This window comes from Elephantulus edwardii, unplaced genomic scaffold, assembly GCF_000299155.1.
Source record: "Elephantulus edwardii isolate Elephantulus edwardi_28Jun2011 unplaced genomic scaffold, EleEdw1.0 scaffold00074, whole genome shotgun sequence".
Lineage (NCBI taxonomy): Eukaryota > Metazoa > Chordata > Mammalia > Macroscelidea > Macroscelididae > Elephantulus > Elephantulus edwardii.
Window position 1 is genome coordinate 2885146 of NW_006399824.1, and position 16749 is coordinate 2901894.

The 16749-nt window shown below is 41.3% G+C and overlaps 1 protein-coding gene across 1 annotated transcript in view; it reads right to left on the reverse strand.

Moving 5' to 3' along the window:
* Positions 1–996: 996 nt before the first annotated feature.
* Positions 997–16749, reverse strand: part of EIF4EBP2 (eukaryotic translation initiation factor 4E binding protein 2) — a 29744-nt gene continuing 13991 nt past the window's right edge. Inside the window, exons 2-3 of the mRNA XM_006888977.1 lie at positions 2890–3075; positions 997–1028 (exon numbers count right to left, since the gene is read on the reverse strand). Of these exons, the coding sequence (XP_006889039.1) occupies positions 997–1028; positions 2890–3075 (218 nt within the window). The remainder of the gene's footprint in view (positions 1029–2889; positions 3076–16749) is intronic.

Sequence of the window (16749 nt, forward strand, 5' to 3'; positions counted from 1 at the left end):
AATATAAGAAATGATAATCTGAGACAAATAACAATGGTCACTGGGCTACTGAGACTGGGTGCCCGACTGGTCTTCAAGAGACCATACTTGAGTATTACATCAGGCCTTAACCACCAAGTGGAGCTCCAAGTGCCTCTCTTACTTGGTGAAGGTCTGATCTGACCAATTCACCAGGGTGCCTGGGGTCTACAGGTGGACTCTGCAGGCAGCCAGATGTAAGCAGGGAAGAGCACGCGTGAAAGGGGAAGAAAGAGTTGGATCCAGAGAGCTCTCTCTGATGTAGAAAGTTTTGCACAAATGTTCTATGGAAAGGGAAGAAAAGATGAACACCAAAAGACAGAAGAGAGTGTCCCCAGAGAACGATGGGAAGCAGCCTCAAAACAGTATCAGAAGGAAATGCTGCCAGAATTGCAAAATCCATACACTGTCCCTTAGGACAAACACCGAAGGTTAAAGGGGATGCAGCTCCCTTTTTATGATTTTCCCCTAACAGTTTTGAAAGACCCCAAACTCAGACTCTGGTAACACTAGATCTCAGATGGGATACAGGCAGAGGGTAAGGAACATGAGTAATTCGAGACCCGTCAAACCTCTGAACCCATTCCAGACTTCCCAGTCAGGCAGCTATAGGTAAGGTGATAATTTGATTTGGAAATTTTTTTCCTCTCAATAGAAAATGGCCAAGGAAGCCAAAGTTTACGGTTTTCCTTTGAGGCTGCTTAGTTCTACAGAAAGATACTAAGGGATTTCCATCAAATTTGTCTAACAGGGAAGGGGGACAGGAAACAGCGAGGAGAAACTGTTACATAAAGTTAATCTTTGCATCATTTGGCACCCAAAAGAAGAGAAGGAAGTAGAGGAGGAGGAGAAAACGTGGGAGATTGTGACAGGGACCGCTGGTACTGCCTCTTCATCTGTGCATTGTTGATCCTATTGGCCAAATCAGGGACACACAGTATCAGTGTTGCTGCTTTCCTTCTGCTCCTTGCAGGGCAGTCAGATGTCCATCTCAAATTGAGCATCATCACCTAGGTAGGAGGGAGGAGACAGAAGGTTCAGAAGAAGGAAAAGCAGTGTTAACTGTCATACCTCTAGATGAAGGCTAAAAAAAAAAAATTCAAACTGTTCCATTCTGAGCTGACTTAAAACAAGTAATGCCTACCAGCGCAGGAATAAACCTGGAAAGCATTACACAGAGTGAAATGATCAAGACACAAAAGGATCGATAATGTACAATCCCACTAATGCGAAACAACCTAATGCATGGAGATACAAAAGTCATTGGTGGTTACAGGGGCTAGAGGAGGGGGGACTTGGAAGGTCTTATTTAAGAGGTACTGAGTTTCAGCTTGAGTAATGAAACTTTGGGAAACAGACAGTGACTGCAAAATATGGTGAATGTCATTAATGCATTCACCTGTATACTTCAAAAAAGCAAACATTTAGTTATAGATATATGTTTTCTTCTTATATATTTTTAACAATAAAATAAAATAATAAAACAGTAGCTCCTAGGAAGCTCGATTACATCTATAATGTCAGCATACTCTTTTCCACGGTTTTGCAATTTGGCTGTGCTCCAAATCACTATTTGTCCATTTAAAAAAACACTGCAAATGTTAAGAAGCAGAATGCTAGCTTAAGTACCCACCCAATACCCATTGCCATGGAGCTGATTCTGACTCACAGTAACTTGGGTTTCCAAGGCTGTACATTTTTATGGGAGAAGACTGTCTTTCTCCCTCAGGTACCTGTGGATTTGAACCACTGATCTTTTTTTGGGCTAGTGGTAGACACATACGTCTTAAGCCACTAGCTAGGGCTCATAAACTCAAGTACAGAGGTCATCAAATGCAAACCTTTGACTTTAGAAGCCAGCATTTCCACCTTGCTCTTCTATATTCTCTTTGGAGGCAAAGATGGTGAAGCTTTATCTTTCATACTACAGACATGTTGCTGGGCAAGACTATTCTTTGGAGAGGGATATCATGTTTGGAAAGACAGGGCACAGAAGTCAGCGAAGGAGAGGAGGACCTCTAGTGAGACGGACTGACACAGTGACTTCAGTAATGGGCTTGACTATTTTGTAGATGGTGAGGACGGCACAGAATAGGGCAGGGTTCAGGCTGATTGTTCACTGGGTCACTATGAGTTGAACTCAACATGACTGCACTTAACAATAACACCCCACACACACCAAGGAGCCATTCTGGTGACAAGATGCTTTTTTAACATGTCAAGCTGCTAAGTGAAAGGTGACAGAATCCAGCAGCCACTCTGCAGGAAAAAGAAGGCTGTCTCCTCTGTAAATATTACAACCTCAGAAACCAGAAAGAGGGGTGTTGTGAGTCAGACTCAACTGGACAGCAGTGTTTGACTCTACTGTTCAGAGGTAACGATAACGTATCACTAAGCGTGTGTCTGTGTGTGAAAAGAATGCTTATTTAAACACTATGGGCAGTTCTGCAAAATGGGAGAGAAAAACTACCTCACTTTTCCCTGAAAGTAGTAAACAAAAGAAAAAGATTATTTTTGTAAGAAAACAAGGTCTGTCCACGGAAGGTAATGGAAATTCTGGTTTTTGTTTTGTTTTCTGTGTTTTATCCTTAATCCAGTAAGCTAGCTGGCTTTAAGGCTTGGTTCTAGGAGTCACCTGCAAGGTTTCACAGTTCCTGGATTTTAGATTCCCCTTCTCCTAATAAGTGGATTATATTTGATCACTACTGGGAACTTAGGGAGTCTCCAGAGAATATCAATACGTTGAGGGAGCTATGAAAAACTCGAAACATAAAAACTCAACATCACTGCCATTGGCGCAGCAACATTTACTGAATGACAGCAGAACGACAAATTCCCAGGGTTCCACAGCCCAGAGTCAGCATCTCTTACCAACTGCATGCTTCCTGTCATGATTGTTCAAGTTGTTCAAATTGTTTACTTCTACTTTGGAGTCTTCGATTAAGGTGCTAGGGCTGGTGACTCCAGGAATATTGGGCAGATGGCAGGGTGGAGTCTGAGCCATAGGAGAATTGCGACGATCCAACAGAAACTTTCGATCATAAATGATTCTGGTTCCTGGAAAACAAGGTTGCAAAGAGTATGAAACAAATTAAGGTGTCACCAACATATTTTACCAGGGGTTTAGCTTAAATCTCATCTAATTCTAACCCCAAAAAATTTTACCAATTAATTGACTGGTCTTAAAAAAAAAATTTACCAATTAAGTAAAATTTAGCAGGCAAGTCCTATCCTCATGGCCTCTGGCGAGGCTCCTACATCATCTGAAATGCCCTTTCTCTTCCTCTTGCTAAATTTCTAATCCTCTTTCAAGATACAGTTCCATTATTACTTGCTTTATATTTTTAACATTTCACCCAATTCTCAATCTTAATATATATCACCATTATAGGATTCCTCAAACAGTACAGCTAGAACAGTACATTGACAGAGAACCGCCAGAAATTCAAGACGGGTTTAAAAGAGGCCATAGAACCAGGGATATCAGTGCTGATGTCTGATGGATCTTGGCTAACAGCAATGAATACTAGAAGAATGTCTATTTGTGTTTCATTAACTATGCAAAGGCATTTGACTATGTGAACTGCATAAAATTATGGCTAACATTAAGAACAATGGGAATCCCAGAACACTTTTTAATTATACACTTACAAAACCTATAACTAGACTAGGAAGAACAGAGCAAGAAATACCAACTGCATGATTTAAAATCAAGGCAGGTGTGCATCAAGGCATCCTTCCTCCATACCTATTTGATGCATATGCTGAGCAAATTATTCGAGAAATTGTACTTTACAAAGAACAATGTGGTTGCACATCCATGTTTATTGTGGCTTTGTTCACAATAGCAAAGAGCTGGAAACAGCCCAAGTGCCCATCAACAAATGAATAGACAGAGAAACTCTGGTATATTCACACAATGGAATACTATGCTGCACTGAAAAACAAGGAACCCATGAAATATACAAAATGGGTGACCCTGGAGGACATTATGTTGAGTGAAATATCTCAGTCACAAAAGGACAAATATTACACAGGGCCATTGTTGTAAAATGGAACTGACATTAGGGTTGAAGGAAAACTGAGAAAGAGGGGATAAATAATGTATACTGCATTGAAAGAGATGAGGGAGCGAACTGTTTAAAAGGGATATATGATTAGGTATTATTGTCATGACAGGAGACCAGAATGAAGGCTGCACAGTGGAGTGGACTTGGGGGGAGGGATTTTATAACAGTGAAATAATTTTTCTTTTATTTTTCAAAGAGAAGAGTGAATTGGAGGGGAGGTGGTGAGCAGGGAGAAAACTGCAACAATGAACGAACGGAAACCCTAAGTCTCCGTATATTTTCATTAAAAAAACAAACAAACAAACAAACAAAAAAACACAAAGAAGAATGTGGCATCAGGATCAGAGGAAGACTCAATAACAATCAGCACATCAAACAACCTTCTTTGCAGAAAGTTAAGAGGATTTGAAATGCTGGCTGCTAAAGATCAATGACTACAGCCTTCAACATCAAACCAAAAATCTTCATCACTGGGTTAATGGGCAACATCATGACATATGGAGAAAATATTAAAATTTTCAATGACTTTATCTTACATGGGTCCACAATCAATACCCTTGGTATCAGCAGTCAGGTGATCAGGCGACAATTGTACCAGGAAAGACTGCAGTCAGAGACTTTCTCCAAATTACTAAGGAACAATGTTGTCAGTTTGAAGACTATGGTACACCTGATTCAGAAGGCCATAGTGTTTCCAATCACTTGTTATGCATCTGAGAGCTGGACAATAAACAAGGCTGACAGAAGAATTAATGTGTTTGAGTTGTAGTATTGGAGAAGAGCACTGAGCGTTTCATGGACTGCAAGAAGAATGTTACATATGCCTTGGAGAAAGTGCAACCAGAGTGCTCCTTAGAAGCAAGGATGGTTTGGGCCATATTGTTAGGAGGTGCTGCTATTCCTTGGAAAGCTTAGAAAGGTAAAGCATCAGCCAAAGAGAGGTAGAGCCTCAACCAGGTGGACCGACACAGTGACTGCAGCAATGGGATCAGGTGTGTCAGAGATGACGAGGATGGCACAGGATAGGTCAAGGTTTCAGATCTGTTGTTCACAGGGTCGCTATGAATTGTACTTGACTGGACAATGCCTAACAACAACAACAACAACAACAACAACAACAACAACAAACTGCATTGGAGCAGACTGCCAATCTTTCTCCCATAGAGCAGCTGTTGGATTCAAACCACATGCCTTTGGGTTGGCAGCACAACTCCTTACCACTAAGCCACAATAGCTTATAGCAAATAAGATATTCAAATAACAGCTATTATAATTTAGAAAAAATAGGTCTGATTACTGATAACTGGCAAGCAGTTACGCAAACCTGTTGCTATCTATCCCTTCTGCATGGTCTTCCAGGGCATCAGTGGCAAGAATAAGACGTGGAACTGAGTTCAATTCAGAGATGCCTGCTGTTAGACAATCGAGCAGAAGCTTGGAGGTTTTCTGCTGATTCTAGGACTCTAGTTGGCTCAGAAAAACAGAATGTGGAGGCCACACAGTGATGTGAGATAACAGAGGCCCAGGCTGAAGAGGAGGGGGGAGCCCAAATGATTTGCTGTCCTGCATGATAAAGCAGAGTAGTCGTGCGGCAGTATCTAGCTTACAATAGGATTGAAGCCAGAGAAGAAAAATTTGCCATCATGGTCTAGGCATCTCAGTAAAAAGAAAAATATAAAACTACACAGAAAGCTACTACTCCGTTTTAAAGAGGTAGAACCTAAATATGTGCTCACAAAATGCTGTATATTTCTATTCTCAAGTGGGGAAAAAAGAATCCTTCTGTCATGTTATAAGAACAGCTTGGTGCAGACATATTTCCTCAAGCACGTGACGATGATATCCTGGGAAACAAAGGAACAGGACAGCTGACAAAGCTATTTGAAATATGAGGGAGCAAGTGGAGAAAAAGCAAGAGGAAGGAAACTCTGGAGTGTTCCCAAAGAAGAGACTAACAACCTAACGAAGAAATGACAACGTTAAGTTAAATTAATTAAAACCCAACCATTTTCTTAAGATCATTTATTTTTGCACAAATGCTAGTTTCTTTTGGTCTTGATGGAAAATCGGAGCCCTGGTGGCACAGTGCATAATATATTGCACTGCTAACAGGCAAGTAGGCAGTTCAAACACACCTGCTGCTCTGAAGGAAAAAGAGAGCTAGTCTGCTCCCGTATTTATAGCCTTGAAAATACTAGCTGAGGGCTGCTATGAGTTGGAATCACATCAATGGCAAAAGAAAAGAGTCTCTACACACACACTCCTCTCACATAACACAACTCTGTGTTAACAACTATAACTACATAGTAAACCTGTATCTCAACATAGTACTACAAAGTCAGCATTTGTACAATTTGGGGAAGGGAGGAGAGGAAATGGGAAGGATCTGGTCAAAAAGACAAGGTAATGATGGGCAAGGTCCAATGGTGATTAATTTTATAAAACATCATGTATGAGAATGAGTGTATGAAACACAATGTATACAACTTTGTAAGCAAATCAATTAAAAAAAAAAAGTCCGTCACCAACAGAAATTAGTTGTTCAGGATGGAAATGAATCCAAGATGTTCTCAAATGGGCACCTTTTAGCACATGAAGGCATTTCAAAACACTCTTAAAGGCGTTCAAACCAATTCTGAGAGATATGGATTGTATTTATTTATTATACTATTTCTCTTATAACTACACTGGACAGGAAAGTTACATTACAGTTTCCTGTTATGACTGTCATCATACCATTGAGTATGATTCACAGTAACCCTATGAACAACAGATCTGAATCCTATGCTATCCTGTGAGATCTTTATTATCCCTGACATGCTGAGCTCACAGCTGCATGAAATGACTCATTGCTGACCCTACAGCTGGTTTTCAGAGGCAGTAATCGCATGGAAGGTGAAGACGGTGGATTTGCAGTGCAACTCCTTACCACTATGTCACCTGAGCTCCCTTTTCCAAGGAATACCTCCTAATACCATGATCTAAGTATATGAGACAAAGCTTTGCCATCCTTGCTTCCCAGAAGCACTCTGGCTGCATTTTCTTGTTGCTGTCCACAGGATATTCAGTACTGTTTCACACCACAATTCAAAGGCATTGATTCTTCTGCCATCCTTATTCACTGTGCAGCTCTCAGCTGTGCATACAGCAAGTGACTGGCAAAGTGTCTTTTGACTTCCTGACTACTGGTACCAAGGGGGTTAACTGTGGGACCAAGTAAGATGAAATTGTTGACCGTTTCAATTGTTCTTCATTTGCCATGATGCTGCTTACTGACCCAGTGGTGAGGATTTTTGTCTTCTTAATGTTGAGATGTAATCCATGTTGAAGACTGCAGTCTTTGATCTTCTGCAGCAAGTGCTCCAGGTCCTCATCTCTTTCAGCAAGCAAGGTTGGGTCATCTGCATAATGCAGGCTGCGGATTAAAGTCTTCCTCTGATCCTGATGCCATATTCTTCTTCATAGAATCCAGCTTCTGGAATGATCTGTTCAGCATACAGACTGAAAAGGTATGCCCAGGAAATACTATTTCAGAAATTGAGGGAGGTGGTTTGGTTTTGGTCTTTTAGCTTGCGAAGGTCTGAGTACTTAACGTATTTGATAAGTTTTACATTATCTTCTTTCGCAGAGAAGAAGAGTTTTAAAAATTTATGAAATTTTAAAATGCGTAACTTTTACAATCCAAAAAAGTTCATTCAGAATAGTACCCCCCTCTATCAAGCCAACGCTGAAGCACAGCAATCCTGCAGGAGAGTCGTAATGTGCTGCAGAGCCGGAGCTGACACAGCTAACTCTACAGTGGGTTTTCAGATGGTATAAACCACACGGGAGAACGTCTACCTTTCTCCTACAGAGTAGCTGGTGGATTCGAACTGTGTGCCTTTCAGCTGGCAGTACGATGCCTTACCACTAGGATACCAGACATCACTAAAGGAGAGAGCTGAGTACCTTGAATCAAACCCAACCCAATGCTGACTCTTTAGCAGGATTACAGTAATCACAGGAGAGGAGCTTGCCCACCCTTCTCCTGTGGAGCCACTGACTGAATCACATCTTTTCCTGAAGAGCCCTGAAAGGTTCAAAGCATCCATCTTTCAGATCAGCGTCATGTTTAAACCACTGCACCATCATGGCTCCTTCTGGTAATAAAACAAGGTGGTAATCTCCACTCTAAAGGATGCAGCATGGTGGAAACCATTTATAACTAAATTTGACACCATAACCTTAACCTTAAAATAGAAAACTTTGCATGTTTCCCTTCAAACACTGTCTTGGTTTAAGGATGGTAGAGTCCCTTACCCTATTCTAAATATAATTTTAGAACCAGAAAAGTAGACATTTATCTTCACTTTCCTTGTTTTGGAAAATAACTATAGTAACAACTCAAAATGGCATCTGGAAATTAAGAGGAATGAGTAATTCTAGGTAGCAGAACTTAGTCCAACTTTAAAAAAGTGAACAATGAGAATTATTTTGGATGGAAATTTTTCTAATATTAATGTAAAACTTTCTACCACCTTACGTAGAAAATAACTCAGCCATTTCTTGATGAATCAGGGTCATTATTATGAAAATTATTTACTATATAATGCTGTGACCTAGAAAGCCTCAGGCATATTCAGTTCATGCTATTTATTTTCCTAATACTGCACAGAAATCACATTACCAAGGATGTGTGTCCCATTCTCACCCCCTTGATAGTTCCTGTCTCCTTCAAGGTCAAAAGAGTTACCTTTTCCCCAAGCAAGCTTCCATCCTTTATATCTATCTGATTTGGGGCTACTGATCTGTCAGATTTGGAAATCAATGCTCTCTGCTCATTAAAAGTCTATATAAAACAAGAGTTTTATACAGAGATACATCAGGCTGAAAGGGAACCTGATGGCTTTTCAACAAGCAAAGGGGACTAGCTTTACTGGAGGGACTCTGCTTATCTACTATGTCATCTCCACTTCTGTTCATGGCTCAGATTCAGAAGGGTGAGGTTTCACCACGAGATGTTCTTATTAACATTCAACTTGTTCAAACAAGATTAATCTCACTTCTGCAGTACACCAAGCTGGAACTTTGGGGAAGAGGTGGCAGAGAAAAAAAGTACACATAAGAAAGCTTTTTACCTTAATATGTATGTTAGTTGTAACTTGCACTAAAAATAGTAATATCTACTTATAATTCTAACAACAATCATACTGCACTATTGTTAGGTATAAAATGTGTTGCAATGGCCATGGAATCCTACTAATGGTTCTGTGGTTTACTAGGGAAATTAATAGGTTATAATTTAGGTTGTCAACAGGATACAATTCCTCAAGTCAGGGAAGTTTCTCAAGTACACTCCCAGGCTTTCACCCTCAAGGCTTAAGTACATGTTACAAAGTTCCCTTAGTCCTGCCACTTATGGCATCTCCTCTCAGTGCTCCAGCAAACCTGAGTGAAGGCTTCCGGCTCTGGCTCGACTCGATGAGAGAGCACTTCCAAGCCAGGGCCGTCTCATGTCAGTCTCTGGTTCTTCTCTGAGGTTATTGCTGCTTTTGTGCAGGTCCCATGGACTGGCTGGCACAAGAATCTCTGGTCTTGAAGGATGTTCATGTTCACTGTACTCTCTACTTTCCATTCTTCGCTGACAGTGAGGTTCCCACCACTGCTTATTCAATTTAAACTTAGTGGGATGGGAAAAATTAACCAATCCTATGTTAGGGTTTATACACAACCTATTTCAACTCATGTGGTGAAGGTCAAAGTGATGGCTAGGAAAGTAATTTTAAACAATAAACTGACACCACAGGGAGAAACATTAAAAATTCATTACTGAAATATGAAGGTCGTCCATTTAAAGTGTACAATAGATGTTTAACATACTCCCAGAACCATATACATCAAAATTTCAGAACACTTGTCAACATCTCAAAAAGTAACCCCATACACATTGACACTCACTTTCCATTTTCCTCCCCACACTGGGTAACTATTCTTTCAGTGCTTCTGTTATTTGACATAATATCTCCACAGTTCATCCATGTTGTAGCATTTATTAATACTTTTTATTGCTGAATAATATCTCTTTATATGGCCAGAGCACTTCATCCAATTGGTGAATGGACATACAAGTCCTTGAAGAACAGTTGGGAAAGCTGGAAATCATTCATTCCTGGCTTAAGTATGACAGAGTCTTATAGTCTATATTTTAAATTTAATTAGGACAAGGTAAGTAGAAATTTTTCATTTTCTTTGTCTTGAAAAATAAGAACTACAGTAACCACTCAAAAAGGAATCTAGTAGCTACGGGCCCTGGTGGCATAAGCTGGGCTGCTAACTAAAAGGTAAGCAGTTCGAATCCATTAGCCACTTCCCAGGAAACATGATGAGGCAGTCTGCTCTCATCAAAGTTTTCAGCACTGGCTGGATTGGGATTTCGTACATAGCAGAGCAGCTCCCCCGCTGTGATCTATTAAAAGCCAGACATAGACACAAGGGTTTGTATTTTTTTTTATTTTTAAAGATATGTTTTGCCATATCCCAAGACTTAAAAGAACAAATTAGACTCAGAATTCCATTTCTTTCCAGCAAAAACATACCTATTAAAAAAACTGAGGGAGGGGGAAACCCCAAACAAACAACTGAGAAAGCACACCCTCAGTTTTGACAATTCAGAAATGTGAAACTAAATGTAAATCTCCTTTATTTATTAAGGAAAGACTGTTATTAGAGGTCAGTGAGTTAGCCCTTCCTTTTCGCCAAAGGAAAGAACTAGAATAATAATAAAAAATCCAAAATACTTTTATTTTGGACTTATAACTCACTTAAAGTGGGTTACTTCCCTTTCTTCCTGCCTTCTCTTTATCTTTAGATTCTTCTACCGGCCTTCTGCTCCTGTGACCCAATCACAGGAACTTTCCAACTACCACAGAGGGAAAACAGGGTATGAACAGGATCTTAGACCAACATAGTTAGTTCCCCTCTGTTGCTCTTGTTATGGCAACAGCATAGTTTTCCACTGCTGATGAGGATGTTATGCAGGAAAAGAAAGGCCAAAAGAGATCTCTATGTTTCTACTTATTCCCTAGGGCACAAGTCTCCCAGAAGGAGACAGTTTAGCAAATACAAAAGAAATCAGCAGAAGGCATTACATTAGCTAGCATTCCAGGGAGCTCCAGTGGTGCAGTCTGTAGGGAGTTGTGCCATTAACCCAAAGGTGGCATTTCTCTGTCAGTTCTAATCCACTAGCAGTTCCCTGGGAGACAAGTGGATCATCTCTTCTAGTGCAATGTAGCCTGCAAAAATCTGATGAAGTTCAACAGCAATGAAAGAGGGAATTCTGAAGGTTAATTTTTTAAAAAGTCTCTTTTTAACTTTCACAAACTTCCTTTTCCAGTAAGATAATAAAGATGACAAAGAGGGAAGAAAAAAATCTTCATCAGAAATCCAGACACTGCATTCAAGGCTACCCACTGACATGAACTGGTTGTATACTAATGAGTTATTTAATTTCTCTGGATCTCAGTTTCCCTCAATTCCAGAACGAATGTATTAGGTCCTTTCAAGCTAACTAGAGTTATAAAAGCAATGCAACTACAGTAACTTTATCTTCCACTAAAGCTCAAAGTACTTTTTGCAGTGGTGAAAAACTAACATAGCTTTTCTACTGGTCTTTCTAACTCTCATGACATAACAGGGTCTAGACTAAAAATTCACTGCTGTTGAGTCAGAACCTACTCAGAGGTCTTCTCCAAGGCTTTTGGAAGCTGTAAATTACACAGGGAGAGCTTGTCCATTTTTCTCCCTCAGTGCCACTGGTGGATTTGAACTGACAGAGAGGCACAACCTTTGGGCTTATTAGTGTAACTCTCTCCCCACTACACCACAAGAGCTCCTGCATGACTGGACTGTTTATGACTCTTAGCAACCCTATTGACAGATAACTCAGTCAGGGATATCAGCTGCGCCATCCTCACCATCTGATATCCCTGAGTTAAGTACTGTTGAGTCAAGTACAACTCACAGAGACCCTCTTAACAAGAGACCTAAACCTTGTCTTATCCAGTGCCATCCTTATCATTTCTGATATACCTATTCCCCTTGCTGCAGGCACCTGGTTGAGGGTCTTCCTATCCTTCACCAACTTCTACCTTTCCAAGCATGATGACTCTAAGAACAGCCTTCTTAACAACTTAGCCAAAGTATGTGAGACAAAGCTTCACCATCCTTGCCTCCAAGGAGTTCTCGAGAATGGCTGTACTTTCTCCAAGACCTATTTGTTCTTTTTGGCAATACATGGGATATTCAGCACTCTTCTCCAACACCACAACTCAAAGGCATCAATCCTTCTGTCATCCGTATTTACTGTTCAGCTCTCAGGTGTATAGCATGTTACTAAAAGGACCATGGTTTGAATCAGGCACACCTTAGTCTTTAGGGTACTGATGTTGCTGACTGTGGATCCAAGCAAGATGAAGCTCTTAACTGCACAAGACTATGGAAATATGATGGCCCAGCAGGGGGTTTAGAAAGTTTGGTAATAATTTAAAATATGGTATGTCACCCTTCACAGTGGGACAATACAAAAAGGTGTGCAGAACTCTACTGTGGAGTTTGGTCAGCTTTGCCACCTCTCTAGGTTTAAAATGAGCTACCCCAGAGGCAGAAAAGTTAGTCATTGCCATCAAGAAAGAAAAATGAGAAGTCTAGCAAGTCCTCTAGACCTCAAGATTCTGCCAGGAGAAAGAGCAGTAATACCCAGGAGATGGCACAAAGCAGAGGCAGCAGAACAAGGAGACTGTGAAGAAGCAAGCCCTGTGGGCCCTCAGTCCTGAGTGAGAAAGCAGAGTGTCTGTGAGACAGGAAGTTTACAGGCAGCGTGGCCCCTGCAGGCCAAGGCTCGCTTCTGTGGGCATTTAAAACGGAAGAGCTAAAAGAGCTCTGGAATACTTGACCAAGCAGGGTAGGGACTAAGGCCTCAAGGTTGAAGACCAGAGAAAGAGGTTTGCCTAAAAGCTCTCCTGCCTAAACCATATCCTGAGGTCCCGATCCTGAATTGTTACCTACTTCCTTAATATATGGTTGTGTATAATGTCAGTTACATGGCCACTGCAGTGGACATCAAGCCCAATAGAGAAGTACTGCCAGAGAAAGGGGAGGCAGGACACCATAGATAGTGTAGAGTTGGCGGCAGGAAAGGTTTGGAGTGAGAAGGATGATGTCTGAATTCATAGGAATCGGCTTCAGGATACTGAAGAGGACTGTCCTTCCCTCTTGTGAAATTAGATGAAGCCGAGCTAAGGTACCTACCGCCCGCCAATCCCATACTATTTTAACATTTCTCAATATTATCCCCACTCCTCCACAAGTGTGTGTGTGTGTGGGGGGAATGAAACAAAATTCATGGTATTCTCCCTGCCCTTGAATTTAGTCAGCAAAAAATTCTTTATTTCCAAGGATTAATGGAAATAAAAATTACAAAGGAAAGGGGGGGGGGGGTAAAAGCATAATTACATTATGAATATTGACAATAAAGTTACAGAACGAAATATGTATAAATGATTGAATGAAAAATTAACTCGCTTTGTAAACTTCTACTTAGTCATAAATATTAAAGTCTTCTTTTTCCTTAATAATGAGAAAATGGACCCTTCTAGCAATACATTAAATTCAAGAAGTAACAACAATTGTTATTTTCACCTATTTCTCCATTTCCTAACTCATCAAAGCAACAAGTTGTTGTGTACTGTCGAGTTGGAACTGACCCATAGCTGATCCTCTGGCAAGTTTTCAGAGGCAGTTAATTACAGGGGAGGAGACTGCCCATCCTCCCGCAGAGCAGCTGGTGGAGTCAAACTGCAGAATTGCAGCATAGTTTCTTGCCACTAGAGCTCCCCTGCCAAAGCCACATGTTGTTGTTGTTTTATGCCATCGTGACTCACAGCGACCCAATGTACAACAGCCCTAAACCCTGCTCTATCTAGCCTATGCCAATCTCATTGTCTGACATATCTATCCCCATTACCCCAGTCACTGAATCAATCCATCTTATCAAGGGTCTTCCTCTCTTGCGCCGTCCCTCCACCCTCCTGAGCATGACGTCCTTCTCCAAGAACTGGTCTCTCCTTGCAACATGTCCAAAGTATGTCAGATGGAGCTTCAGAATCCTTGCCTCCAAGGAGCAGTCTGGTCTCACCCTCTCTAGGACAAACTTGTTTGTTCTCCTAGCTGTCTGAAAACCATAAACCTGCAATCTTCTGGTTAGCAGCTGAGTGCATTAACCATGTGCATGACCCTGGGACCATCACACCACATGAAGGCAATTTTGGGAAACCTGTTCAAGGGAAGGTCTGGTCATCTAGTGAGTACAAAGTTGCGTTGCTAATTGAAAAACCACCCCTTCTCTGGCAATTCTAATCATAACAGCTTCATGCGATAAAGATGGGCAATATCCTCCTGTGCAATATACACCTTAGGAAAGCCACCGGAGGGTCGACTAGGATTCAGTTCCAACTTGACAGCAATGAGCATTGAAAGGTAAACTGTATCCTCTAATCCCTAGGGATAAAGGACGGACTCTCAAGAAAAGCAACCTCCTAAGTTTACTATTTTGTGAATGTTCTGCCCTGTCTGATCATTTGGGGCATTCAGCACACTGACTGTTACCCTGGAATGCTCTCATGTGTGTGAGATTCCAAAGGGTTTTCAGAAGTCTGAGGCAGGAAATGCTAATTTCTCTCTTTTCACTAAATAAGAGATTTCCAGTACAAGTCTGTTACCCTTTTCCTAAATATTTTCAACCCTGAGATGTAAATTAACACTTGATTATAAACCATTTTAGGGCTAAAAATCCTATCTCCTGTCTTCCCATCAAGATTTAAGTCCATTTCGAGAAAGGATTGAATACGTACAAGACCAGGCCCACAGAACTCACGATCTCTAATCACATTCATCTAGATGACTCGAAGTCAACAAAAATATGACCTTGGCTTAAGGAAATAAAGTTTCTTTTTTATTCCACACATGGGAAGAAGATGGGGGGGTAGCATATGCAATGTATAAATACATCAGTATGTGTAATACACAACAGAGAAATTAAATAAATTCATACTGAACACTCTAAATTGAATTAACTGCCATAAAACAGTGATTAAATCCAACTGCAATAGTGCCCTATCTTAAACACCTTACATAATACCTAGTGTTAAAACTCCAAAGATTTTACACAGCTCAGCATTAATTATAAATGCACCACAATGACAAGTATTTGTATCGGAAACAAAAAAAATCTATGTATGTATAAACTACTTGGAGGCAAGGTAGGTGACATTTGAGCCAGCAGTCACTGAATGTGTGTGTTTGGAGGAGGGATAAATGAATCAGTGTTTTCGGCACAATCTTCCCAAGCACTTTAAGAACTAACAAGATGATGAGGCAGGCTTCTATCTTTAAAGCAATGCTTACAGACTATGCTCTTATTTTAAAAGCATGGAAGCCTGCTGCCTGAAATATGTCAAAAGGATCTCCTGGGGTTTTTCCCTCAGAGAAACAATAATTACATAGACAGACATCTCATTCCTGTCCCAAATAAATGACAGCTGAGTGTAGTTGTCACTATGCCATGCATTCTGAACTGCTGGAACACAAGAATTTACTGAACAACAGCACGAAGAATTCTGGAAGAAGTTATAAATCTTCATCACCTTGGAAAACAACACTGATTTTTTATTTTTTTTTAAAGAGCTATCCTGTCTCAAGACAACTCTGTGTGGGATGGATTCTGGTGTGCCAAAATCTTTCACGATTTAAAAAAAAAAACAGCAAGGTTGCAGCATGCTGAAACACAGGGGCTTCTCTTGAACAGTTCAGGCCAGGAGGCAGGTTTCACCAGCGAGATAAACAATCGCACCAGGAACTCTACAGTTCTGCAAAGTTAACACTTCCTTAAATACAGCCCTGCGCGGCTGTTATTGTTGGCGTTATGTGCCAGTTAGCGACCCTATGCACAACAGTGCTTCATCAATACCACGAACTTCTCCTGCCTCGGCCACTTCCAAGGTGGCCAACCCTCCTGATCCATAAAACTCTCTGCTTGATTTTCACCCCCTCAGTTGGCAAAGTGCCCTCCTTTCCCCAGAGGCCTTGCTAGTTGTGCACAAGGAATGGCTGAGGCCTAACTGCGCAGGACTCACTCAAGTACAACCCGTGCGAACGTCCTAGGCCACGACCTCAAAACTCCCCTAGCCTGCAAGAGCTACCAGCAAAGTCCTCTCACGAGGAACCAAAAAAAAAAAAGGTAAAGTTCTGACATTAAAGTACCGTTCATTTCAACAACGCCTTGCAATCGGGCCCTCTAGCCTCCGCCCTCTGGAGCGCATCCCAGTCAAGGGACAGTCAACCTTTGAGCTCCCTTTGCCCCGTGACCAATTCCACCCCCCTCACCTCTATCCCAGTGCTACTGGTAAACAGTTCCTGGTCGTACTTGGAAAAGCATTGCTCAAGCGCCTCCCTCTGCACCGCCCCTTCTCCAGATGCCCCTTCCCCAGGATCTGGCAACCCCAGTAGACCAGGATGTCCTGCTTGGCAGCTCCCCTGTAACCCGTCTCCAAAGGCGTCAGGCCAAAATCCTTCACTTCAAGCTGACAGCCGTTCACTGCCTCTCCTCCCCCCCACCCGCGCCCACCCC